The sequence below is a fragment of the Sebastes fasciatus genome, chromosome 3, assembly GCF_043250625.1.
Source record: "Sebastes fasciatus isolate fSebFas1 chromosome 3, fSebFas1.pri, whole genome shotgun sequence".
Lineage (NCBI taxonomy): Eukaryota > Metazoa > Chordata > Actinopteri > Perciformes > Sebastidae > Sebastes > Sebastes fasciatus.
The window spans coordinates 39,068,577-39,094,636 of NC_133797.1; the positions used below are offsets into that span (position 1 = coordinate 39,068,577).

Consider the following 26,060-nt stretch of genomic DNA (forward strand, 5'->3'; position numbering starts at 1 on the left):
TGCACCATGAGTTAGCCACATCTGGCGCGTAGCTGTAAACTCATTCCACACTGACCATAAAAACCCTGATCTGACACCTTGCTGGGTTTGTGTCATGAGGACGGGAGCTGTGACATCTGGGCGCCTCTCACACAGCCAACCACCAGAATATTGAGCTTTTTGTTCCCACAGATTCAGTGGTTGATTGAAAATGGTAACACAACCGTACACCTGCTGATTTTCACTGACGGAGAACTTGATAAGGCTACGCAACACGTACAAACAAACACAAACACAGTCCAAACAGCAAATTAGAACATATGAAAATGGTATTTTTTCAAGCACTTGTGTTTGTTTGTTGTGTGTATGTACTGTGTATATTTCTAGACAACTAGCATCTGTTCCACTAGCTTCTGTAATTCAATTCGATCTCTCATTCAGCATTTTTTTCTTAGACAAATCAACATCCACTACAGCAGCTGCTATTAAAAATGGATTGCATAAAATCCACCAAAACTCTAAAAAAAAAGAAGACTTTTATGGTCTCAATCTTTAGTTTCAAGTCTTCTTCGGCACATCATGATGAATCATTTAGTAAATTATGGTCCCATTTAGAGTCAAATAGACCATAAAGCAGAGGATGCTTCAGGGCGGGGCTATCTTGTGATTGACAGGTCGCTACCACGGCGTTGTTCGGTCTGGGAGTTGTCCGTGTTTTCGTCTTAGAGCTTTAACTCTTTCACAGTGTGTTTTCACTTCATCAAAGTTAATTGTAACATTTTGGCCTCATAAAAATGTCTCATTCATCGTTCAGTTGTACTTAGCTCCACCCTCTCGTTCCACTTCTTGTTGCAAAAAAACAACATGCCGAACTCAAGGCTTCAAAACTGTAGTTCACAAACCAATGGGTGGCGTCACGGTGACTACATCTACTTCTAATATACAGTCTATGGTCCTGCTGTTATTACAGACATGTCTAGATCAACAGTAGCTCTTCTACTGGATCAGACAACACCGGCCAGCCTTTGCTCCCCACGTGCATCAATGAACCTTGGGTGTCGCTCACATCCTTACACTGGCACATTTGTTCTGTTTCTAACACAAAGTTCAAAGTTCAAAATGCTCACTTGTTGTCTGATATAACCCCCCCGCTGCCAGGTGCCATTGTAACGAGATAATCAACGTTATTCACTCCACCTGTCAGTGGTCTTAATGTCATGGCTGATCGGTGTATAGTGCTTTTTTGTCTTAGAGAGTAAAGAGTTTCTATATTTTTCTGTTTCTGTTGTCGGACGACTGCACAGGTGATTTAATCAAAGGTACCAAAATGCAATCAGCAGTGTGTCTATCGATGTAGAAGGAGACATCCTGTACATACATATCGCTCATACACTCACACTGGGCTCCCTGGTCATCCCCTTTGGCTCCTGATGTGTGTAGGATTAGGGAGCAGTTGGGCCTGTCAGCACCTCTCCCACCAGGCGTTAAACAGACTGTGTGGAGGTGCCAACAGCTCTCTGCTACACCACACTCAACCTACTATACTGTAAAACAAAGAACGTGACATACTGTTACTATACGCTAAAACACCGGACTCCACTGTGAAACACATGACTTTCTGTTACTATACTGCAAGAGAGTGGGTTCTCAACTTAAATACGTTTATCAGAGGCGTCACAAGATAACTAAAGGAATGAGAAATATCCCTGTTACACAAAATGATATATATGTTTCTTTACTTATACATCTTATTTTTTTCCTGCGTAAAACTGGATGATTTATTTCTTCAAGCCTGTAAAAGTCCTTAAAATGAATGAATGAACATGTTCTCATCCCAACTCGTCACCCCCCCCTTTGTGTCACTTTATGTTCTGTTTTAATACCACTATAGTTTCCCTTAGGGTCACTTTAAGACTGCAGGTTTAGGTTTAGGTTTAGGAAAACACTAAACTACGACACTGAACGTTGTGAACACAGGTCACGAATGAATAGTTGATTTTAAAGTGAAAGTAAAACGTAACACACGGGACATGAACGGTCTCCTGGATGAAAGCCTTGCGTTTGTTGGACCCATCCAGCTAAATGCTAAATGCAGTACCTGTGAGGGTTTCTGGACAATATCTGTCATTGTTTTGTGTTGTTAATTGATTTCCAATAATAAATATATACATATATTTGCATAAAGCAGCATATTTGCCCACTCCCATGTTGATAAGAGTATTAAATACTTGATAAATCTCCCTTTAAGGTACAATTTGAAGAGATAAAAAAAAAAAGTGTGATTAATTGCGATTAAATATTTCAATCAATTGATAGCCATAGTTTATATATACACTCACCGGCCACTTTATTAGGCACACCTGTTCAATTGCTTGTTAACACAAATAGCTAATCAGCCAATCACATGGCAGCAACTCAATGCATTACGTCATCTAGAGGTGGTGAAGACGACTTGCTGAAGTTCAAAACGAGCATCGGAATGGGGAAGAAAGGGGATTTAAGTGACTTTGAACGTGGCATGGTTGTTGGTGCCAGACGGGCTGGTCTGAGTATTTAAAAAACTGCTGATCTACTGGGATCTTCACGCACAACCATCTCTAGGGTTTACAGAGAATGGTCCGAACAAGAGAACATATCCAGTGAGCGGCAGTTGTGTGGACGAAAATGCCTTGTTGATGTCAGAGGTCAGAGGAGAATGGGCAGAGTGGTTGGAGATGATAGAAAGGCAACAGTAACTCAAATAACCACTCGTTACAACCAAGGTATGCAGAATACCATCTCTGAACGCACAACACGTCCAACCTTGAAGCAGATGCTACAGCAGCAGAAGACCACCCGGTACTAGCAAGGTGTACCTAATAAAGTGGCCGGTGAGTGTATATGTCCATATATACCATGGAGGAGTGTAGAAAAGTCAATTGCAACATAAACTGTTAATATATACCATTATCACAGTAACATTTCTCTAAATATATTTTGGATCCTCAAGCATTTAGTTTAGTGCTTCCTAGTTATCAGTGAGGTCGATGACTAGAAAGCACAATCTTCAGATTTGTTTTGTGTTGTGTGTTTATGGATTTTTAATCTGGATCATAACACACAGAGTGATAAACAATCAATGTGATACATGTGTGGGGATGTTATTTTGCTGAGGTTATATTTAAACATGTTGTAAACGCCTGTTGTGTGTCCTGGTGTCCCTACTACACCTGAATATCTATCTATGTGTGTGCATGTTCCTGCATGTAAATGTGCTGTGGATACTCCCCTTTGTGTGTGTGTGTGTGATGGATGTCCGTCCCGTGGTGCGGAGCAGAGTGTGTGTCAGTCCCAGGTGGTGTGCGAGTGCTCGTAAACAGTCTCTTTGATTGAGAGGCCGTGATGCCTGTTTGACAGGCGGCCTTGTGCCGCCAACAGAGCGCTGAATCGCCATAGTTACCCAGCGCCATGTGGCCTCAGACACCCTGCGCTGCCATGAAAGAGGAAGAGGAGAGCTGCTGTAAATTGAAGGTGGAGCGACTGCATTAATTAGCTAATGAGGAGAAGGTCATTAGTGGTTGAACCGCCGCTGGAGAAGATATTTAATATGTTTATCCTGTAAAATCATACAAACAAAATGACAAATGTAAGATCACATATTCCATCATTAAAGTGATGTTAACTCCACTTACTGGTTTCTGGTGTCTGACACAACTCCTTCAGCTTTACATTACAGTCAAAATGAATACACTAATCTGCATTTACTGTTTACTGCAGCGCAAACCTTATAATAATATAATATAGAATATTAATCATCTGATTTATTTCTCAAGGAAAGTTGTTAAACATTTGCTGGTTGTAGCTTCTCAAATGTGAAGACTTGCTGCTTTTCTTTATCATTTCTTTTATAAGTTTGTTGCTTGCATATGCTTTGGTTTTATTTGTCTTTTAATTCTGTTTTGTTGGTTATATTGCTTTTATTGTTGAGTATCTGCTTCCACTTTACAAACTGTATATGTCTTCATGCTGTGTACTATTATGCGTTTGTATTATTAACTGTGAAGCACTTTGTAACTGCTGTTTTGAAAAGTGCTATATAAATAATGTTTATTGTTATTATAAATCATCATAAATTAAAAAAAACTGTCAAAATGTAAACGCCATACGTTCGGCAATAGCGCAGAATAGACGCTCAGTGCCTCGTCACTAGCATAATGGAAATACACCTCACTCCTGTTACAAAGAATTCAAAAAAGAAAAGAAACGTGAACACAGCGGTTGTGGCGGTTGCTCGCCATCCTCCGCGGTTGGCTTGTCAATAGCGCGGTATTGCAATATTGGGATTATTGTGACCGCCCTAATCATAAATGATCTGCATCTATCACAGCCGTCACAAGGAAACCTCTAAAACATGTACCTGCCACAGCTGAACATTGTCCCTCAACTAATAATTGTGAATTTGCAAAGGGCCTAAAGGGTTTTACGTGAAAAAAGGTTTCATAAAGCCAAAGGTCGTTTTTTTCCAACCACAGAGGACGATGTGTTTTTTCAATCCAGGCCAGTACTGCTTTGATGGAAATTATGAACTGTGGGGAGGTTTTCAAAGGTTCAAGAGGTTCAGATGTCTTCAGTAACAGAATGATTTTGAGTGTGATGAAAGCTAAAATTGAATGCTGGTACAAACACACACACACACAGAGAGCGCCGACACTCTCAGACACTCACACCTCATTCCCAGAAACATATCTCCTGTCACACACACCTCGCTCGCTCTCAAACCTGCCGTGATGGAGATTAATAGCAGCATTTAGATCCTGCTGAGCTCCACCTGTCAAGGCTCGGGGCCCCCGGGGCAGCTCCGGTCTGTGCCTAGGAACGAGAGCCTGTCCCGGGGCAAGATCCATCATGGAAGTCCGCGACAGGCTGGATCTCTGGAGCCAGCCTCCACAGCTGGACCACCGACACGGGGCCATCCGTCCAGGATGACAGGAACACAGAGTGAATCCAGCTGGAGCAGACTGGATAGGCGGCCGGATGGAGCAGTGTGGGGACCGAGTGATGGCTGCATGGATATCAGGAGGCTGAGACGTGTGTGTGAGCACTTTTATACAAGTGTATGCCATTATGAGCACAAATAAACACATAGTTTAGTACCGCATGTGTGTATAATAAAGATAGCACAAAATTAATGTATTGATTCGTGTACATCGACATGGATTTTGTAATTGAACCGGTAAGTATTGAGACCGGCAAACGCCGCGTAGGGAGGAGGTCGGGGTGGATGGGAGGGTCAAAAAATACAGGACTTTCGCCCAGAAGACCGCTGGTCGTGTCCCGTGTGAAACCACAAGTCAAAGTTATTTGTCATTAACTTCCGTACTTAAGTTACAGCACTTCCAGTGTTATTTTAACAAAAAACGCGATCTTTTCTTAGTAGTTTTGTTGCCTAAGCCGAACCAAGTCGATCTATTCCTAAACATATCAAAGTAGTTTTATTTTGAAGAGACTGGAGCAGAAATGAACATGTGCGTCACGTGTTGCTGGACATTTGTAGGAAAACGCACAAAAAATACGTTGTTGAAAGTCGTGCTGAATGTCGCGAAAAATAAAGGAAATTTGTGTCTATATGTACAAGAATAAAATATTTAGATTAAATTCTGTGACTATTTCACAAACTGCCGTGAGACTGTGTTGTGTGAAATGTACTCTTTCACGCTGGTCTCATACACCGTTCGTAGCTATACCTACGAAAAAGTAAATGCACTGTAATTCGTATATATCCCACAAAATTAATTCATATGTGATCCATGTAATTGAGAACAAGTATACTACCATACTTTTCCCAAGGAGACCAGTGTTCATGTCCCGTGTGAAACCTGAAGTCAACGTTGATTTATTTGTCACATAACTTCCGCACTTAAGTAACGCCACTTCCGGTGTTATTTTAACCCAAACCGCCATCTTTTCCTAAACCTAACCAAGTCGTTTTTGTCGTGGAGCGTTCACACTTGTGCAGCGTAACCACTTCTGGTTTGGCGTAACTTAACCACGATGCAATCTTCAATTTTCTTGCCCTAAGACTAACCAAGTTGGATCTTTTCCTAATCTTAACTAAGAGGTTTTGTCGCCTAACCCAAACAAAGTTATGTCCTTTGAAGATGGGAGTTTATTTTGAAAAGATTGGAGCGGAAATTGACGCTGGACATTCGTAGGAAAATGTAAAACTGCATATTAAGGGGTTAATGTAAGATGAAGTATTGACATTACAACACTGAGGTTGATGAATAAGGTTCCTACAGTATTGCCATCAGCAGCTGCATGGACACTGGGTCTTTTTATCTACTCACTGGGATATATCCTGCATGCTTTTTCCTTGAAAATGAAAATGAAAAACAAATACATTTACTGTTTTATTGCCATGAATACCATCACCCATGGAGCCATGCTAGAAAGGCTCAAATTAAAGCTGTAAACTGAAAAATAAAAATGCAATCCACCTTGTAGAACCAAACATGTATTGTAGTTTTTCCAATAATGATTGAATTATTGTGTTTGAAAGTGAATCTCAGGTAATATTAGATTGACAATGAATGCATTAAAGGATCTTAAGGTGTCATGTAGTGTAACAACAGGAACATTGGTGGGCTTGCATTTTACATGATGGAGATATTTCTATTTAACTACGTTATGAAGCTAAATATAATTTCCAATAGTTTTAGGTTGCTTTGTTAAGAGGAGTCTCCAGGAGTTGGGCGGTTGCAGCACATTGACGGCTGAGGTTTGACAGCTGCCGTGACCCGTCAGTCACTTCTATTACAGTATCAACAGCAGCACGCCCACAGAGCGCTGCTGGATGCTGACTGTTTGCCAGCCTCGGTGCAGAGGCAGAACAATGGCTCTTATTTCCTTACCCAGCACTCCTCCATAACACACCGTAAATAGAGAGTTACATCTTTTAGCATTTTCTATGGAAGGATTTGACCTTTGCTCTCCTTAAAATTGGTCACTTGTGGTGTCAGAAATGTGTGGAAAGAATACATTATAGTGACGGGGTTCACCTCCAAATGTTCATTGATATGCACTTCAAATGTTGTCAGCTCGGAGGGGAGAGTCTTTTCGTCACTGAATTGCAGTAAGTGCCGCAGGTCTTTGGTGATCAATCATTAACGTTATGATTTAAATCAAATACTGAATTACAACACAGTGTTGGTTGCAGACGGTGAAATGCTCACGAGGGTCGATGAAGCCAGAGAGAACAGATAGTCCTCTCGGGACGATAGAAATGATCATGATCTTACAGGAAATACGGGAAACATCGGTTGTATTACGCCATCACTTTGGGTAACTTTAGTACATCATAAGGTCTGTAGTCTGATTCATGTTGAAGCCCCAACACCGAAACCAAAGAGCAGGCACATCAAGGTGACTTGTCTTTGTTCTGCAAATATGGGTACTGATTAAAATATAATTATTATTCAGTATTTGTTTATTTTCCATTTTATGTTATGCATTTTTATTTTTTATTTTGTTAAATGTGTTTTATTTCCATCTCATTTTTGTATTTTTATTTTTAAGTCATCAACATATAGGAAACAAGACGACATAAAAAATAGTCAAATAAAATCTATGCTTCATTAAACTCTTACAGGTTAACCCTCTGAGACCCGACCGACTTTACTGACTTTCAGAGGCCCTCGCAAATGGGTCTAGAAAATGGGTTCCATGGCTACCAACACGTCTCCCTTTACAGACATGCCCACTTTATGATAATCACATGCAGTTTTGGGGGAAAAAACAGTTTTTTGAATGCAGTACAAATTCTAAACAGTCTTGGAATTACATAAATGGGGTATCAGAGTAAAGCTGAGACTCTTGTGGATCCAATGAGCCCAACTGTATTCATGTGTGACGATGTTAGTCCCCATAGCAGCCATTTCATTGTAGTGTACTCACTGTAACCTCACTGTATTAAATGACCTGTGGTGACCTCTAGGATAATCACAGCCTCATGAAACTTTACAGCCACAATCGCTGAAAAAGAAATGCGATTCTAGCAGAAATCTCCAAATGTCAAAAGTTTTTTGATACCAAATCACAGCATGGCTTCTTCTATGGTGTTCCTCAAGGTCTTGGTCACTTAATGTGGTATTTTGGAAGGATTATTGATACATTTTTATATCAATTTTCAAGCGGTAAAAAATGGTTAAATTTAGCACCAAATCTGTTTAACAAATTGTATCAACCCAAACATTGTAGCAACAACTTATTAGACATAATAGAGCATGGGGATGACCGTCATATACTTCTATCATAATGTTCTAAGCCCTTATACACTTTCACAATTTATTTAAATTAATTAATAATGTAATTAATGTTTATTTCAGATGTATCACTAGAACAACTTGACACACTGCTGAGCTGCATCTTAATCTTCAAGTTCCCAGCTTTCAGATGATGTACACCACTTCTATGTATGTGACATCTACTGTTGACCTGCTATCTCCCTCTAAAGACCCCCTGTACTTCACTAAATAAAGACTAAAACGGGTCTATTGTGGGTCTCAGAGGGTTAATGGTCGTTATCTGACCAAGAGACTAAGAACCGGAACAGAACAGGACAACATGAAAGGTCATTATTTGCATTGTGACAAGTGTAGGCTGTAATCTGAACACTGTTAACAGATCATTTCATCTCGTATAATCAACCGACTTTCAAATGGATCTGCTTGTAATCATCTCTTCTCATCATATCGATCAGATCACACGTAATCTGCTCGTCCCCGTCTCTACCAACAACACGTCTCAATGAGATCATGTGATTTAGTTCCATCTCAGTAATCAGATTACATGTCATTTGCGCTCCCCATGCACTGAACCACTAACTGGAGCTTTAGATAAAAAATGGCGGTGTGCATTATTTTGTTTTTGTAATCTGACTCCATGTAGTAATTAGTTACTCTCTATCCCGGCGTATCAGTAGCTGGAGCTTTAGATAAAGAGGCAGCGTGGAGAGGCTCTGTTGACGATCAGCACTGCAAAGCTAACGGAGCTGATGGCTATTAGCATAATTAATGTCATCGCCGTAATGCACTCTGAGACAGCCTGCCTCACACACACACACACACACACACACACACACACACACACACACACACACACACACACGCACACACACACACACTCAAACACCATTACATTTGAACACAGGCCTGAGCATGCTCTAAGGAACTCAACATGAAACTGTCATGTGTGATCTTTCCTGTTTTGTGATGCTACCATGTCGCTGTGATGACAGTCAGTCATTCAGTGGTATCTGCAAATGCATCATGTCCCGAGCATTAAAATAAAAGCATTCACTGTGACGTATTGTGTTAAAAGCCGGGGCAAGATAGGTTAGATAGAACGTAGGCCTGTGTGTTAAAGATAGCACAGGATGCCTGAGGGGGTGTGACAGAAAACCAGGGCTGCCTGCTCTTTCTCTCTCTTGTTCTTTTTTCTCCCTCTTTTTTTTTCTTCTCTTTTCTCAACACTTCCCAATTCCTCTCTCTCTCTTTCTCTTCTCTGCACCACGCAGCTATAAAGCAACTGTAGCTCTGAAGGCGAAGCACACAGAGAGAGAGAGAGAGAGAGAGAGAGAGAGAGAGAGCTGGATCTCTCTCAGATTCCTCTCTGCTCTTAACCATTTCAAATCTCCGGTGCCAAGGACACCGAGCGAGCTTAGAGTGTGAAAAGTAAAGCCACTTAGCTGGGAAAATAAGCATATCACATGGAGTGAGTCGGCGTGGCTGCATTCACATCGACAAAATGTGTCGGTGATTTGACACAATTTTGCAACCTCTGCCAAGATTTCATGTCTTTAAAAAAAATCAACACTATTTTGTCCACAACAAACCGGCCGTCTGAGAAGTTCCAGCAATGAATGTATACCCCTGACCTTGTCTTTAATGTGATTACATAATGTGGTCACATGGTTGATCACAGGTAGCTTTGATCACACGTGCACCACATTTTCAACAGAGCTTGAAAAAGCAGGATGTGAAACAAGTCTTCTTTTGAGGTCATTTAAAATAAAACCAGCTAATCATTGAGACGAGTTCAGGATGATAAGATGAAAAGAACGTGAGCACAAAATACAGAACAATTCCTTTTTCTTCAATTTTCCTTTCTCATAGAAAATGATAATCATTCAACCCGTTCAATAGAGTGAGTCCACTCAGGGCGACCGGGAGTGGTGGTAGTAGTTTGTGTCCCGTGTGAAACGTTGACTGACAGCCTGATAAAGGTGTGACATCCACCAAATCTCCATTTTCCTTCCTGCCTTTTTTTTGCGCAGGTTATGTACAGTATATAACCAGCATTCACGTCACACTGCCAATGCCAGTAGTCGCCTCCAGAGGCAGCATAGCCAGCGTTCATCTCACAACACTTTCACATTTATATCACAACTACTAAGCATCAAAGCATCTCAGGAAAGTGGCCACCTTTGTCCCCAGAGGGCTAGCATTAGCAGCTAGTAAGACACTTGTGTTAGTTTGGGTCTGCTGGCTACTCTTCTTGCTGTTTATCACCAACCAGCCTTCCTAACCTGCCCCCACCGTATGCCTGGTCAGCGCCCCTCGGCGTCTGATACCGACGCGCCGAGGCACCCTTTAGTGTCAGTATGAGACACACCGGGCTTTCAACTCACTCCAATGGAAACCCATCTGCTTCATTATTAGACGCTCAGATCAAGTGACTGGTCTCATACACCGTTCGTAGAAACAGTATACCTACGAAAAGTAAATATAAAGTAGTATAAAGAGAGATAAAGTCCACTTAGGGTGGGTGGGAGTGGAGGTGTATGGGTCAAACAAACTTTCACAGACTTTCAACCAGGAGTCCACTATTCATGTCCCATGTGAAACCAAGTCAATGTTGACTTATTTCACCGTAGTTTTGTTACGTAACTTAATAAATGCCTAACTAAGTAGTTTTGTTTTGTAGGTAAATATAACAACTAAGTAAATCTACATTGGAAGTGTCTGTTGGTCATCAGGAATTCATAGAACCATAGTTATATCTATAACTATATCTTTTAAAAAGGCTTTCACTTTTGCACACTTGCAGGTGTCATCTAGTTTACACATCATAATCTTTAAGCGTGTATCAGACGTGATTTCTTGTTGGACATTCTGGAGATGCTCATAGATGTGGATGGTTAACAGCAACTGCTTGGACATCATTTTCTTTTCTTTAACCTAGATTCCGATTTAGACAATGGAATAGCTAAAACATCACTAGTCGTGTTTCCATTCAATAGTCAAGGGAATTTTAAGCAAACTTTTGAAATGTCGCAAAAAAAAGAAACGCAAACTAGGCTTGTTTCCATTATCTGGATTGGAGCCAATAAACTCGGCTACAGTATAGTTTGGTGTCATTAGTTGGCGCTATAGGCTACGCATGGCTGTTATCTGCCAGTAAACAGAGTAGAAGAAGAAGTAGAGGTTGTGAACCGGAAACAAAACAAGTCTCCTGGACCATCTAACCATCTACGAGAGAAAAGGAGAGAGGTCTTTAGGAATTTGTTTCAATTGGGCAAGTTTGAATTGCTCTTTCATGTCAGCGAGTATCGGACATGTTTCTTGTTAACCGGAGACGAGGACAAGCATTCACACGTTATGGAAATATCCAAGAAGACGGCAACAGGAGAAACAGCTGATCAGTCATATGAGTTAAATGTTCGCGTTTCCATATCCCATTAAGCGCATCAACTATTTTTCGACAACATTTTTCAGAAAGTTGTATCAAATTTAGCTTTTTCCAAACAGCTTTTCCAATGTGAATTGTGCAGTGTGCATGGAAACACGGCTGCTGTCTCAAGCCTAAGAGCCCCAAGGCCTGACCTCTTCAAACGATCAGAGATGTAGCCAGGGGCAAGGCCTCCACAAAGCTTTGAAAGCATCAATAAAACTGTACAAGCAATTGTAAAACTGCTGTTTGAATAAATAATGATGAATAATACAGTATAGTATTTGATTCTGCATATGTTTCAATCTGTTTAACCGTTAGCTACTGTAACAGAATACAGATGAAGCAAAGGATGGAGGCCAAGAAAGGAACGCTGAGAAAATATATCTTTTTTTTTCTGGGGCAGTGAAGAAATACTGAATGTAATGATGTAATGTGGGATTTATTTAAACAGCCTTCTGTCTATTATAATGTTTCAGCTTCACCTGCACATGGTGTGCTGTGATATCGGCCCTGTTGGCGGCAGATAAATCACCTGTCTGAACCTGAATAGACTTTAGTGAACCAAACACAAGGACAGAAAACATTAGCTAAAAAGTATAATGTGAGCATAGGTTGTGAGTTTTACTGACAACGATATGTGACAAGACTGCTGCTAGAAGACAGCATTATGCAATGTAAGGTAATGACTGCGGAGAGATGAGCATTTGTTTGTGTGAATTAAGGGTTTTTATTTCATTTTAAGATGAGTGATTTGACATTATGTTGACACTAGTTCTTACTGATTAAGATACAACATTTAAATGTCACGTTGCGTTGCTTGAACTCCTCCAACTTTTGCTCATTTTTCTGTATAATGTCAGATCTGTAGATCTTTAGTTGGCATGTTGTAAAGAGATTAGCTATTACACTTGAAGGTGAGCTGAGGGGGCTCGTTCCGGTTTCTCTGATGATAGATTTTAATGTCACATCGAGGCCTTGAGACAATGGATAACACCAGGTGTGCGACAGGATCAACCAACGTGACAGTAAGAGAGTCATGTCACGGCATCCACACCATAACAGGATATGCATGAGTGCACGCAATCATACACGCACACACGTACACAGTGCATGAGTAATAGGTAAGTGCTTATTATGTCATACATCAAACTATAGAAAGAGTGTTGACTCAGCAACATGTGTCATACTACAACATAATTACCACTTTAAGGCTGGCTCACACTCAGATGTTGAAAATGTGAGCGAGCCCACACATAACTACATGTTATGTTCATTTTCACAGTTTTGCTCCTGTAGTGTGTGTGGAGGGCAACAACTTGGCCAAAACAGCAGCACACCACACACTAACAGATTCATTCATGAACAACAAGAGTCCCGATTAAAAAAAAAAAGGGAGATGATGCAAAATAACTCGCAATCAAACGTGAACAAACATGACGGACAACGGGCAGGAAGAAATAACGATGTTAGTTTTTGCACCACTTTGTACTGAAAGTTCACAAAGTATGGATGGATGAAGTCATGGAGACATGTTACAAAAACACTTGTGTTGTTGCCACAAATCAACAAGTTGGTCCTCCATTTCTGAGCTCCATCTTACTACTACTTTATGCTTCACGTTTTGTGTTTACGCGAAAATGAACTAAACGTACAGTGGGTACGTAATCTAATCGGTGTGTGCCCTACCACCGTGTAACACCGGTAACACCGGTAACACCGGTAACACCGGTAACACTGACTACCACGGCAAGCCTAATGGATGGATGAAGTCATGGAGACACGTTACATAAACACTTGTGTTGTTGCCACAAATCAACAAGTTGTTCCTCCATTTCTGAGCTCCATCTTACTACTACTTTATGCTACACGTTTTGAATTTGCCGCCATGACGTCGGTTGTGTCCTTCCGCTTCAGTCAATTTGTTTCCCAGTTGGCTATCGTTCTTTCCAACGTGACGGCATCATCGGCTGTCCTCGGGGTTCCCCACACACAACTTGATATCCCATCGTAAATATTGAACATGTTTAATATTTACGATTTGAGATCCGTGCGGCCAGGATGGACTTCCGAGCCGATCGGGGGATGTAAAAAACACTCTTAACATCTACACCTCACACAGGAATATCTGGAAAGATCATCTTCAACCAATCACGGCTTTGCTGCCGATTGTCGGGAGGGGCCAAAATTGTCTTGATTCTCGTGAAGTGTGCACCCAGCAATAGATGTTAATTTCAATGTGTTTATACAACATTAGCACATAAAACTGTTGGCTCAAAGTTGTAATCTGGACAAAATCTGGCATTCAGGCAGCTGTGTCAAACTTTCTCTGTCGTCTCTATTTTTTTTCTCTGTCCTTCCTTCTCTCATAAACCCACATTTATAATGACAAGACAGCGTCTCTTCTTGTGACATTCGCTGAAAGATGACCAACCGAATCACGGGAGAAAATACCACAAATGCACTGAAACTGTGCCATCAGCACACAGCTTCGTCCTCTGGATCGGGTTGAATCTGGGGCAGAGTTAATATGTGATTCAGGATGAAGATGGATCACACAGGCATGGTGTAGGTATGAGCGTGTCCTGACCCTCTGCAGTGTGTGTGTGTGTGTGTGTGTGTGTGTGTGTGTGTGTGTGTACTCTTGTATTGCAAACTTTTAAATGTGAGGAGTGTTTAGCACTCTCTTCTTTTAGACGTTGGGGCTTAAGATACTTATATGTATGATGTTAAGGTTGGAATTAGAAACAGGCTGAAGTTAAGGGGAACATTTAGGTATTTAGTGGCTGTTGTTGGGATTAGGACGAGGACAGGCTCAGATCACAGGAGTTTTAAAATCCACCCATATGATCAGTAATATACTCACACTACAAGATATAACATGGAGTCACACACACTACATGATGTTGTTTTTCCTTCACATCATTTCTCTCTCTCTCTCTCTCTCTCTCTCTCTCTCTCTCTCTCTCTCTCTCTCTCTCTCATGCACACACCCAACACTTTTCTCTGTCCACAAGTTTCAATGATATGTTACGCTGGGCAAAGTCAGTTCTTTTCTCCATTTCAGCTCCCAAACAAACCTGTATCATTTCAAACGCAACTGTCCCGATTTGAACTCAAAAAGTTCAAACATGTTTGTAATTTTTGCCACAAGCCCCAAGGAGAGACATGAACATTTTTAAAACCAGGTACAGGTTCTGACCAAGACCCCATGTGGTGCAGTCAGACCCCAACTTCAACGTCTATTTCTCAATGTGTGTCCTCTGTCAGAAACGGGGGACACAATTCCTTGTCCCATGCAAAAACAAATCGCATTCTAACGTTCAGTCAAACCTCCTATGATGGTTCAACAAACAACACACCCAGAAGAATGCCGGGACGTGGCACCGGTGTATCCATCTGCCACAGAGAAGAGAGAGTTTACTCAAAAGAAGGTCAAATATATAAATTAAAATGAAAATAGTGTGCCTGTTCACCTATCTAAATACAGACTGGAGATTTCTCAGCCCGTCATGAAAATAAACGCAAAGTTTTACGTATTTTTTTTCCCCTTTCAACAGAATGTAAAACGACAACAATTGCAAGCTTATAGCAGGACTGGTGGCCATATGCACCGGCTGTATACCTCGCTGGGCTGGACCATGCGTGTCCTTTGGGGTCCGGTGTGGCAGGTTGCTAAGTGAGCCGAGCTGCCGGGACAGTTAAAAGAGCAATCTGTACAGCGGCCATGACGGACCGATTTGACAACCCAAACCCAGGACAAGGAAAGCAACCAAACACCTTTTGTTGGGAACTTCATCCAAATCACCTGTTGGAAAGAAGCTGCATTCATCGCTCAACATTTCAACACTACAGATATAAAGTAGAAGGCTTCCTACACCTTACTTAAATGTGAAGGATGCTGCAATTTTAAAAGTAAAAGTAAATCATTATGAAATGAAAGAGTGGGGCTTGTAATGCTTAGCAAATAAGGATATGATGTCACAGATAGATAGATAGATAGATGGATATATAGATAGATAGATAGATATATAGATCAGTCCAGTCGCACAGCAGTTCGTGAAATAGTTACAAAATTGAATGTATTGATTTGTGTACATGAATGATGGTCAGCAAAAAAAATCAATTTGTATGTATTTCACATAATTGTGAACCGGGAAGTAAGACAGAGAGGTGAACGCCACGTAGAGAGGAGGTCGGGGTGGATGGGTGGGTTAAAAAACACCAGACTTTCGCCCAGGAGTGTTAGTGTCCCGTGTGAAACCACAAGTCAAAGTAGATTTATTTATCATGTTCTGTATTTAAGTTCCACCATTTCAATTTAACCCAGACCGCGATTTTTTTCCTAAACCCAAGTAGTTTTGTTGCCTAAGCCTAATTAAAGGTACTGTTTGTAACTTCTCACACGTATAAATCATTGCGGGTCGGTGTCCCGTGCGCGCTCGCGTGTGGCTATGCTCTTCAGACCCAGACTCCAACACAAACTACACGGAAGCACCAAAACCGCAAAGTTCTATCTAGTGAAGCCCGTCTGTTAAACAGTGTCAACTCTTCCTGCTTCGGCCCCACGACCGCGGTCAGAAGACACAGGGGAGACCGTAGCTTTGGTTTCCAGGGCCGGAGTCTCTGCTGTACTCTGCTCCTCTGCTTGCATTCACTCACACACCACGCTCGTTCTCTCTCGCTCCACCTCTAACACACTACACACTGCAGAAGAGTTACGTTATCGTCTCCGACCAAAACTCCGGTGTCTCCCCTGTTCCTTCTGACCGCGGTCGGGAGGCTGAGGCAGGAAAAGCCAACACAAGGATCAGCAGTGATTCATGGAGAGACCTTCGTCTGGTCAGCTAACATTACTGCCAAGCAGCTGAAATATAGAGTGATATTGTGCTTTTAGCTGACGTGTGTCGCCTCACTGTTTTGACCGACGCTCGTTCATGTCTATGTAGAGCGAGCACAAGCGCGAGCAACAGGACGCTGACGTCCGTTGACTTAACGGCCACAGGTGTCGCTGCTAACAAGCAATTTCTGATTCTTACAGAGTCCCTTTAAATTGATCTGAGCGTCACAAAAAAAGGGAAATTAGTGCCTTTGTACACAAATCAAATCGATTACATTTTGTGACTATTTCACGAACTATCGTGAGACTTTGTTGGATAGATAGATAGACAGATGGATAGATAGATAGATAGACATAGAGCAGAGGTGTGTGTAGGTTAGAGAGAGTGAGCGTTTCCATGTGTAGAATTGGATGCAGAGTACATACAGAATAGTGTGGGCATGTGAGAGCAGATGCAGGACTGTGTGTGTGTGTGTGTGTGTGTGTGTGTGTGGGCATGTAGGAATCGATCTCCCCCTGAGCGGGGTGGTGTTGGTGTTGTTGGTGGTGTATCTGTGTATGTATATATATATGTGGCTTCTTCAGTACCTTCCAGGCAGCAGGTCCTCCAGAGGCCCGAGTGCGTCATCACCTCCTCGTTCTTCTTGCTGGTCTCGTTCTCGTTGGTGCTCTTGATCTTGCAGACGCCGCGCGAGTACAGCCAGTAGTCTGTCCCCACGGCGATGGTCATAAGGCTGAAGGCGGCGAAGGCCCCCACCGTGGTCAGCAGCATCTGAACTCCGCGGTCAAACACACCCATGTTGCCGCATTCCACGAAAGGGGGGCCCCCTTTCCTCTTGATGTACAGGAAGTAAATATTTGTGAGTTTGCGTCGCCACGCCAGCTCGGAAAACGGGGGGTGGGCGGCGTCGGGTGGACGACGGTAGCGGGGGGCGGCTGGGGAATTAGGGGAGCTCGGGGGAAATCGTATGGTTGGTTTTGGGGTGGAACCAGCAACCAAGTGAAAAATGAAGATGAGGGTGGAGGTTTGGCCCAACAGACGGGTCAAACAGACTTTGGCGAGGACGACAGAACCCTCAGCTACAAAGGTTTCTAGTCCTCAAGTGGCAGTAAGTTCCTGCTCTGGAAAAAAAAAAGAAAAAAAAAATGTTGACCTAAAAACACAGGCTTCTAGCAGATCCCACAAGAGACCTGGTCTGGGATCTAGGCCTAGTTTGTTGAGTTGGAAGGCCTCTAAACGTCAAACTCTGAAAAAGGCCAAGATAATGAGAAGATGGAGGATTCTGCTCTGTTTCTCTTGTGGTCGTCTCGGGTCTCAGTTTGGCTTTCTGAGCCGACTTAAGCAGTTATTACAATCCTCACAGCTTCGACGGTGATGTATGGAGTGATGTGCATGTAGCGCTTGCTTTTTCCCACATAGGCCGTCACATACAGCCTACACTGTTATTCACACACACACAAACACACACACTAACACACACACTCACACAGCTAAACTTTCACTCACACACACCTGTGCACGGATGAACACACACATGCACGCAGTGTGAATTAATTCATACTGAAAAGGGATGAAGAAACATGGGGGGGGGGGGGTGTTGTGGAGGTGGAGGGTGGTTAAGACTAACACAGTTGGCAGCCTGGTATCTTTTAAAATGGCCCCAAAAAAAAGCAGAGACCTCCAACAGATGATGACACGATTCAGGATGAGATCTGACTACCTTGATGTTCCCCAGTGGATCAGTGAGTTATGGAGGCTCATCTCTGAAGAATCACATGTATTCTGTGGGAAAAGAAAGGCAGGCAAGACAGACAGGAAGGCAGGGCCCAGAAATAAATAAATAAATAAGGACTGGATGTGCTGAAAGAAATGAAAAGAACAAATTCAAACCAGCAGAATGAAACGCTCCCCCCAACAAATCAAGGACAGAATGATAAATAATGCCAAATAATCAGCCGGTACCATGACTGCCATGAAAACCAGCCATTCCTTTAAGAGATGAAGGGAAATAAAAACCAACCAGGGACGATTAACCCCCCTCTCTCCAAATAATAAAAAAAAAAGCCAAAAAGAGGAAGAAAAAAAATATTAAGTTAAGAAAAATGAAACGACAGCCTGCTTAGTTTTCCTTTTTCCTAAAATTCTGATCCCCAGTTTCCATATGTGGTCCCTAGACCTTTCTCCGGCGACAGTGGAAATGTGCTATAGATACAGGGGGATACAGGCAGCGGTACCGACGGAACACCGCGGAGAGAGGGGCGCATCCAGGCGGACAGGCCGAGCATCACCGCTCATGCAGCCGGTAGGAACGAGGAGGACCTGGGGGGTTGGACGGAGCTTCCCGGAGCGTCTGAGCCTCTTCCTCCAGCATCCAAAACACGATCCTAGACGGTTATATCACGGCCAACCGGAGCACAACACACACAGCCGTTTAGTGTCATCACATGAAAATCATCAGGAATCACCAAAAAGAAGCAAATGTTTGGTTTGGTTTTGGTTTTGGAGAAGGCTGTCAGGCTGTGTGGGGGATTATGTGCGCCAAAAAATAACAAAAGATAAAAAAATGTCAAGCCGAGCAACACATCAATCCTTTGGTTGGTTTCCTCGTTTTCTTCTTCTTCTTCTTCTTCGCAGAGCTGAGATAGAAGTGGAGAGAGGAGAGGAGGAGGAGGAGGAGGAGGAGGGGGTGGATGATGGTTAGAAGCAGAGGATGAAAAAAATCGACACAACCAGAGAGAGAGAGAGAGAGAGAGAGAGAGAGAGAGAGAGAGAGAGGATGTTCTGTGCGCAGCAGCAGCACTTTACGCAAAAACAAGCGCACTGCAAAAAAAAAGAAAATCCTTTTCAACAAGTCAGTTCATCTGCTGAATCTCAGTTTTTTTTATTTCTCTGAAGAAAAGCACATGTGGCTTCCTGGTGAGGTAACTTGTTTGGAGAAATGTTTTCTTGATACCCTCTCCAATATGTTGAAGGAAACTTTATTTGCATGTCAGTTCAAACTGCTTTACATAAGGTGGAAGAAATGTAGGACGATATTCAAAAAACACACAAAAAAGTAAAATAAAATCAATTAAAGGACCCATATGATGCTCATTTTCAGGTTCATACTTGTATTTTGTGTTTCTACTAGATCATGTTTACATGCTTTAATGTTAAAAAAAAACTTTATTTTCCTCGTACTGTCTGTCTGAATATACCTGTATTTACCCTCTGTCTGAAATGCTCCGTTTTAGCGCATGTTGACGGAATTGCAACAGAATTGCATTAACATTGCTAGTCAACAGCTTGTGTCCATGTGTACTTCCTGTCAGCTGATGACATTCAAATCCACTGCACCCAGGAATAAACTGGGACACATTTACGTTTAAAATTGTGTCAAGGATCTAAATATTGTATATTCGTGACATCACAAATGGACAGAAATCCTAACGGCTTGTTTCGAATGCAGAGTTTCTGAATACGGGCTGTGTGAATTTCCCTGTGGATTGAGTGTTTCGATACTTTCACGGTATTTATATAGGATTTAAGCCTGCATTATAATAAAAAAACATGAAAATCTCACTTTTTTATAATATGGGACCTTTAAAACAGAATAAAATGTAGATGTCAGCAGTGCATGTATAGATCACAATACCTGGAATGTTAATGACCTACTCTGCATATGTGACTGGATCATTTCTGTACATTTATTCATGATATCTCTAAATATATTCTGAGGTTATTATGTAAAAAAACATCTCATCTCTCAGAAATGTTTTCTTGATATCCTTTTCAATATGTTGAATGCAAAGCAAGGCAACTTTATTTGTATGTCAATTCAAATTGCTTTACATAAGGTGGAAGAAATGTAGGACGATATTTGAAAAACACAAAAAAAGTCAAATAAAATCAATTAAAACTGAATAAAATGAGATTTAAAAATATATAATATTAGATAAAATACAAATAAATTACAGAAAAATCAGAAATACAGTTTATATTGCAGTTACAGTGCCGTCATATATAAAATAATAATAATATCCATAAAAGGTGAGACTACAGAAATGAGCACCCTCAGTCAAACGTCCCCCATCTGAGTTCATATATCATTTATTGAGTTAGCTGTTCAATTATCTTTCCTACAATATTGACTCAGTCTTTGAAGGGAATTCCTCTGCCAGAAATCAACAGTACGCTCAAATAACTATAAATATTAAAGGTCCCATATTGTAAAAAGTGAGATTTTCAAGTCTTTTATATTATAAAGCAGGTTTAAGTGCTCTATAAATACTGATAAACTATCAAAACGCTCAATATACGGACAGATACACACAGCCCGTATTCAGAAATTGTGCGTTTGAAACACGCCATTAGGATTTCTGTCCATTTGTGATGTCACAAATATAGATCATTACACGGTTTTAAACGTAAAAATACTAAATGTGTCCCAGTTTATTTTCTGTTGCAGTGAATGTAAATACCATCATAAACATGGACCCAAACTGTTGCTTAGCAACGCAATTCCGTTGCAATTCCGTAAAACTCACTAAAACGGAGAGTTTCAGATAGAGGGTAAATACAGGTATGTTCAGGCAGACAGTATGAGGAAAATAAAGTTTTTTTTTTAACATTACAGCATGTAAACATGTTCTAGTAGAAACACAAAATACAAGTATGAACCTGAAAATGAGCACGATATGGGACCTTTAAGTGCCCCAGATTATTCTGTATCTGCCCTGTATTATGGTATAGTTCGCTCAAGGACAAATATGGTAAGACCTGAAAAATAAATTCTGTTGGAGAAATATAGGACCATTTATTTATTTATTTATGTTGGCCTAAAAGTAGTCAAATGTAAGATTTTATAATCCTATAATAAAAATAATAATAATACTATAATAAGCCCCATAAATACTGTCTGTGTGTATGTTTTTAATTGTGGAATAAACCTGACCTCGATGGCCTTGTTAAAATAAGACCTGAATGTAGATCAAAGATCGTTTTTAACAATGTGGCTGCCCTAAATAAAAAGGAATCTGATGAGTGAGGATGTACAAACTGAATCCCAGCCAGCTTTCTGCCCTGCTGAAGTGTCCTGGAGCAAGGCACCACCACCACCACCACCATGCCCCTATATCAGCCCCAGGGGTGCTGCTCTGTAGCTGACCGCTGACCTCTCACCTCTAAAAAAGACAATTTTCTGACAGGGATCAATAAGGCGTCACGTTCTTATCATCAGCAGGTTATTGTTTTCCAACAGACTGACGTGTGTTTTAATTTCCTGGTGGAGGGGGGAGATATGAGACACAAGTGATGAAGGGGGGCGAGCAGCGAGTGTAAAACACCTGAACGAGCTGTTAAGGGCTCGGATGAGTTCAACAGAAATAGATGGGTGAGGTCGTAAAGCTCAGTGACCCGTGCTCTCTGTACGTTTGACTCTGACATATGTTTCACATCCCCTCGAGTCGCACACAAGCCAATGAAAATATTATATTTAGACACATTTTCCAAACATTACCACAGAGTGTACATTCAAATTAATTCATATTATTAAGGTATGCATGCAAATGTAGATGTCAGCAGTGCATGTATAGATCATCATACCTGGAATGTTAATGACGTACTCTGCATTATGTCACTGGATCATTTATTCATTATAGCTCTAAATATATTCTGAGGTTTTTATATAAAAAAAAAACGTTCTCATCTTGTTTGTTTGTTTATGTTTCATTAGTCACATCCTGTTCCTCCTCACAGTGCACCATGGTTACTGCTGCTGCCTCGTCGTGGCGGTGCTGAAACGGACAGCTCCCTCGCTGGATCCAGGAGCACGGCAACTGTCTCCCTCTTGTGATAGGCTGCTCTGTGGCCACATGGTGTTTTCATGGGGATTGCCAGGGATATAGACACAGATGCACTCACACAAACACACAGACACACAGCAGGCTGGCCTATAGAGGCAACAGGAACTGTTTATGTTTTATTCTCTGCTAGAAAGCGATGATAATGGTGATTTGTTGTTCACGGATGCATCGGGTTTATGTGTATTAATCGATCGCTCCTCTTGTTTCTTATCTTGGCCCTGGATAAAGGGATGTTTGATCGTATAAATGGGAACTAACTAAGTTAAATGAAAGTTAAATAAAAAAGCATTCTACTGGTTTTAACACTGCTGATGTGTCTTTGAGAAGGACACTGAATCACGCTCAAAGCTTTACTCTGGTCTACCTGGTGGGTCTCTTTCACAGAAGTCACAACTTTATGTAACGTGTTAGTAGTCTAAATCACAAAAAATGTCAAGACCATGGATGTATTAAGAAAACTGGATACAGCGTTGGAGGCGGGACCATGAAGCCTAAATGGCTCGAATTCTGAGTGAAAAAGTACCCGGATCTTCCGGTGATCTTCCGCATCCATTGGACCCACGATCCAGACACAGTAGTGTCCGCTCGGTCACGGGGTCACAGTCATCATGCTGTCGTCACGGCTTGCTAACTCCGCCTCCCAGCCCTCGCTCCAGCCTCGGTCTGGGTCTCATTCACATGAACAGAGAAAGGAACTATTTTTAACAGATTGAGTAGTCCCAAGACAAGTAAATTGAACTTTAGGTGTAAAGTTGGTGGAGTGACTCTTTAATTTGGTCAACATACATGTAGATAACGAAACGAGAAAACGAAATAAACCTGACAGGATTTACTATCTACCAACATGATCATGATTTACATTCAGTCAAAACCTAATCTAAAGAGAATGATTGCATACTGGGCACTAATAAATCAAATCTAGTCAGTTAAGATGTCGTTTCAGACGCACGGAGCTCACATCCTACACATGCAGCAGCAACGTGGCTGTGGGCTATACAGCACAAAGGCTACCTCGCAGAGGAGGTGCGATTGCTTCACAACACTTCATGATTTCTAGGTATCAAAGTTCAGATTTTTCACAGTTAATCTCTCGCTGCCATTTGCAGCCTCTGATATGCAAAATTGCTCACCACAGCTACAAGTCTGCTGCAAAAGCTGCTGGCCTGAAAAAAGAGAGATTCAGGAGACTCGGATTGAAGCAAAGAGGTAGCAGCATGTTTGTTCATCCGTAGATCCGTCCAACGTGTTTCAGTGGGATGCCTGCTGAGACATTACTGGTCTACTGCTGAAGAAACTTGGAACAATGGATTTTGGCATTTTGAAATTACACTAAGTTGCCTTTTGGGGATGCTGTAATTAAATGTCAAAACATCAAACTTTGAAAGGCCATAACTGCTGCAGCAGCAGTCTGATGTGGATGTAATGAGGGAGGCTCTGTCTTGTCACCGATTGGCCTACAGCTGCCTGCACCATTTGTGGGTGATGAGATGCAGTGTACTTCTTGCTTTCGCTCATGGGTTGTTTTTTTACTCACGGTTCTCTCCGTCTCACAAATACAGATTCACCCCTGCATCAGATTATTAGGTTGAAATGTAATGTATGTTATTAACATTATAAATGCAGCAATGAAGACCCTGCCTTGGCAAAGGAACTTGACAGAATACTTTGACATTTTGGATTATGCGCTTATTCACTTTTGCATCGATACCATACATGTCTCTACAACCAGATGGTATGGTTAGCTTAGCTTAGCATAAAGACTTGAATCAGGGGGAACAGCTAGCCTGGCCTCATCCAAAGGTAACAACATATGTATAAAAGCACCTCTAACGTGTTTGTTTAATCTGTACAAAAACAGGGGGTTGTGACTTTTGGTGCCTTCAAATGAAACTCGTGAGCTCGTGTTTACAACATGGGAAGTTGTGTACACGATATTCTTGACGTTCAAGTGGTTAATTCGTGAGAACACCGCTGCTAAGAAACGGCAATATGAACGTAGCTGTCGCCTTCGAGAAGCCACAGAGGCTAACAAGTTAGCAAGTTAGCAAGCGGGTAACATAATGCAGGAAATGCAAAGGCATAATGACAGAGGAGAACGATGAAGCCGCTGGGAATATCAACATTTTCCTCAAACATATCATAAAATTATGAAGAAAAACAATATAAGACTAAAATGAACATTAACATTAATAATCACTTATTATGCACTGAAAAATTAACTTCCATGGCCTCCGCCATTTCTGACAACGTCAACAAACACGTCACAAGTTGTAAACTAGGAGCTTTTGGAAACTTTCCACTTCTGAGGTCGTTGAATGCGACATGAGGGTGGCGTTCATATGGACTCTCCTCGTGAACGCGGTAAACACGACCCCATTTGAGGGCACCATATTTCTTGGCCGGGCGCAGTGATTTCCTAGAGTATTGTTGGTTGCTCCAGACTCCAGGAAGTCACTTCGTTATTACACTTTTTTTTTGTACGGACTAAACAAAAGAAATACGACATGTTAATTAGTGAGCTTGATTTGTCGGTCGCCATAGCGATAGTGTTTCCGAGCACCAGATTCCCTTCCAAAAACCTCTCCTCGTCACAGTCTGCTCCTCTTCATGTCTGCATTCAGTGTTTTTCCATGACTCCGCCCTCACCGAACCCCATCAGTTCATCAGTAATCAAGCCAGTATTTTAGTTTCCTTTGCCAGATTGGTCTTCGCCTCCAAGCAAGACTTTCCAGCACTCTGCCTGTCTCTGACTTACCTGCCTCGTCGTAGTCCCGGAAATAACCTCAGCCTTCTGTCCCCGACCACGAGTTCTGCCTCAGTGTTCCTGGTTTCAGTCAGCTCCTCTTGGGGTTTTTCCGACGACGGTACCGCAGCGTGAGTTTCCCCGTTTGTTACCCTGTGGATTACTGTGGACTTTGGACTTTGCTTGTGCTGCCACACTCGCCATTGTGTGTGTTAATTCCCTGCTGGCGCTTGTGGAATTGTTTGATGAAGACACATGGCTCGCGCTAGCTTCAGACTCACTGGAACTCCGGTTCGGCCATACCGGATCCAGTCCCCGTACCCTCCGAAAGACCCTCGAGGCTTCCAGCCTTCATCTAAAACAATACCATGAGTTTACTTACCTGCTTGTCCTGGTTCCTGTTTGCTGTGAATAAAAGACATTGTCAATGTTACCTGCCAGTGTTTGTGCTGCATTTGGGTCCATACCACACCTGTTACACTCCTTTTACTCCAGCAGGGTCTCAGAGTCTGCCACGCTCAGTCCTGGTTCTCCTGTGCCTCCCTTCCCTCCAGCAGGCCCAGCAATAACGGCCCGGGCCTCCAACAGCGCAGTGTCGGTGTTGGCTCCCGGCAGAACAGCGAGGCAAAGCTCTGCTCCTGGCCAGAAGAGGAGCTGCCGCTGCTGCCTGGCACGGAGCTCTCCACCTCTCACCGGAGCTCCAACTGCAGGTCAAATGTGGCAAAGAAACCGAATCTGGGTCTGTCGCTCTCAGAAGCTCCCGTTAGAGTCTGAGCTGAAGGAGTTCCATATGAACCTGCATGATTTCACCTGATTTTGCGCAGAATCCAACCAGTAACTAACTAGTTAAAAGTTCCTCACAGTAACTTTATATACCTACTTGTTGGAAGTGGTTCCTTTGTAATTGTTTAGTGCCATTACGATATGCATACCCTTGACTGTGGGAGA

General features: G+C 42.0%; 1 protein-coding gene across 1 annotated transcript in view; it reads right to left on the minus strand.

The window, feature by feature from the left end:
- Positions 1 to 17,614, minus strand: part of cacng2b (calcium channel, voltage-dependent, gamma subunit 2b) — a 74,618-nt gene extending 57,004 nt beyond the window's left edge. Inside the window, exon 1 of the mRNA XM_074630892.1 lies at positions 17,114 to 17,614. Coding sequence (XP_074486993.1) covers positions 17,114 to 17,324 — 211 coding nt within the window. The 5' untranslated portion in view covers positions 17,325 to 17,614. The remainder of the gene's footprint in view (positions 1 to 17,113) is intronic.
- Between the last annotated feature and the right edge of the window lie 8,446 nt (positions 17,615 to 26,060).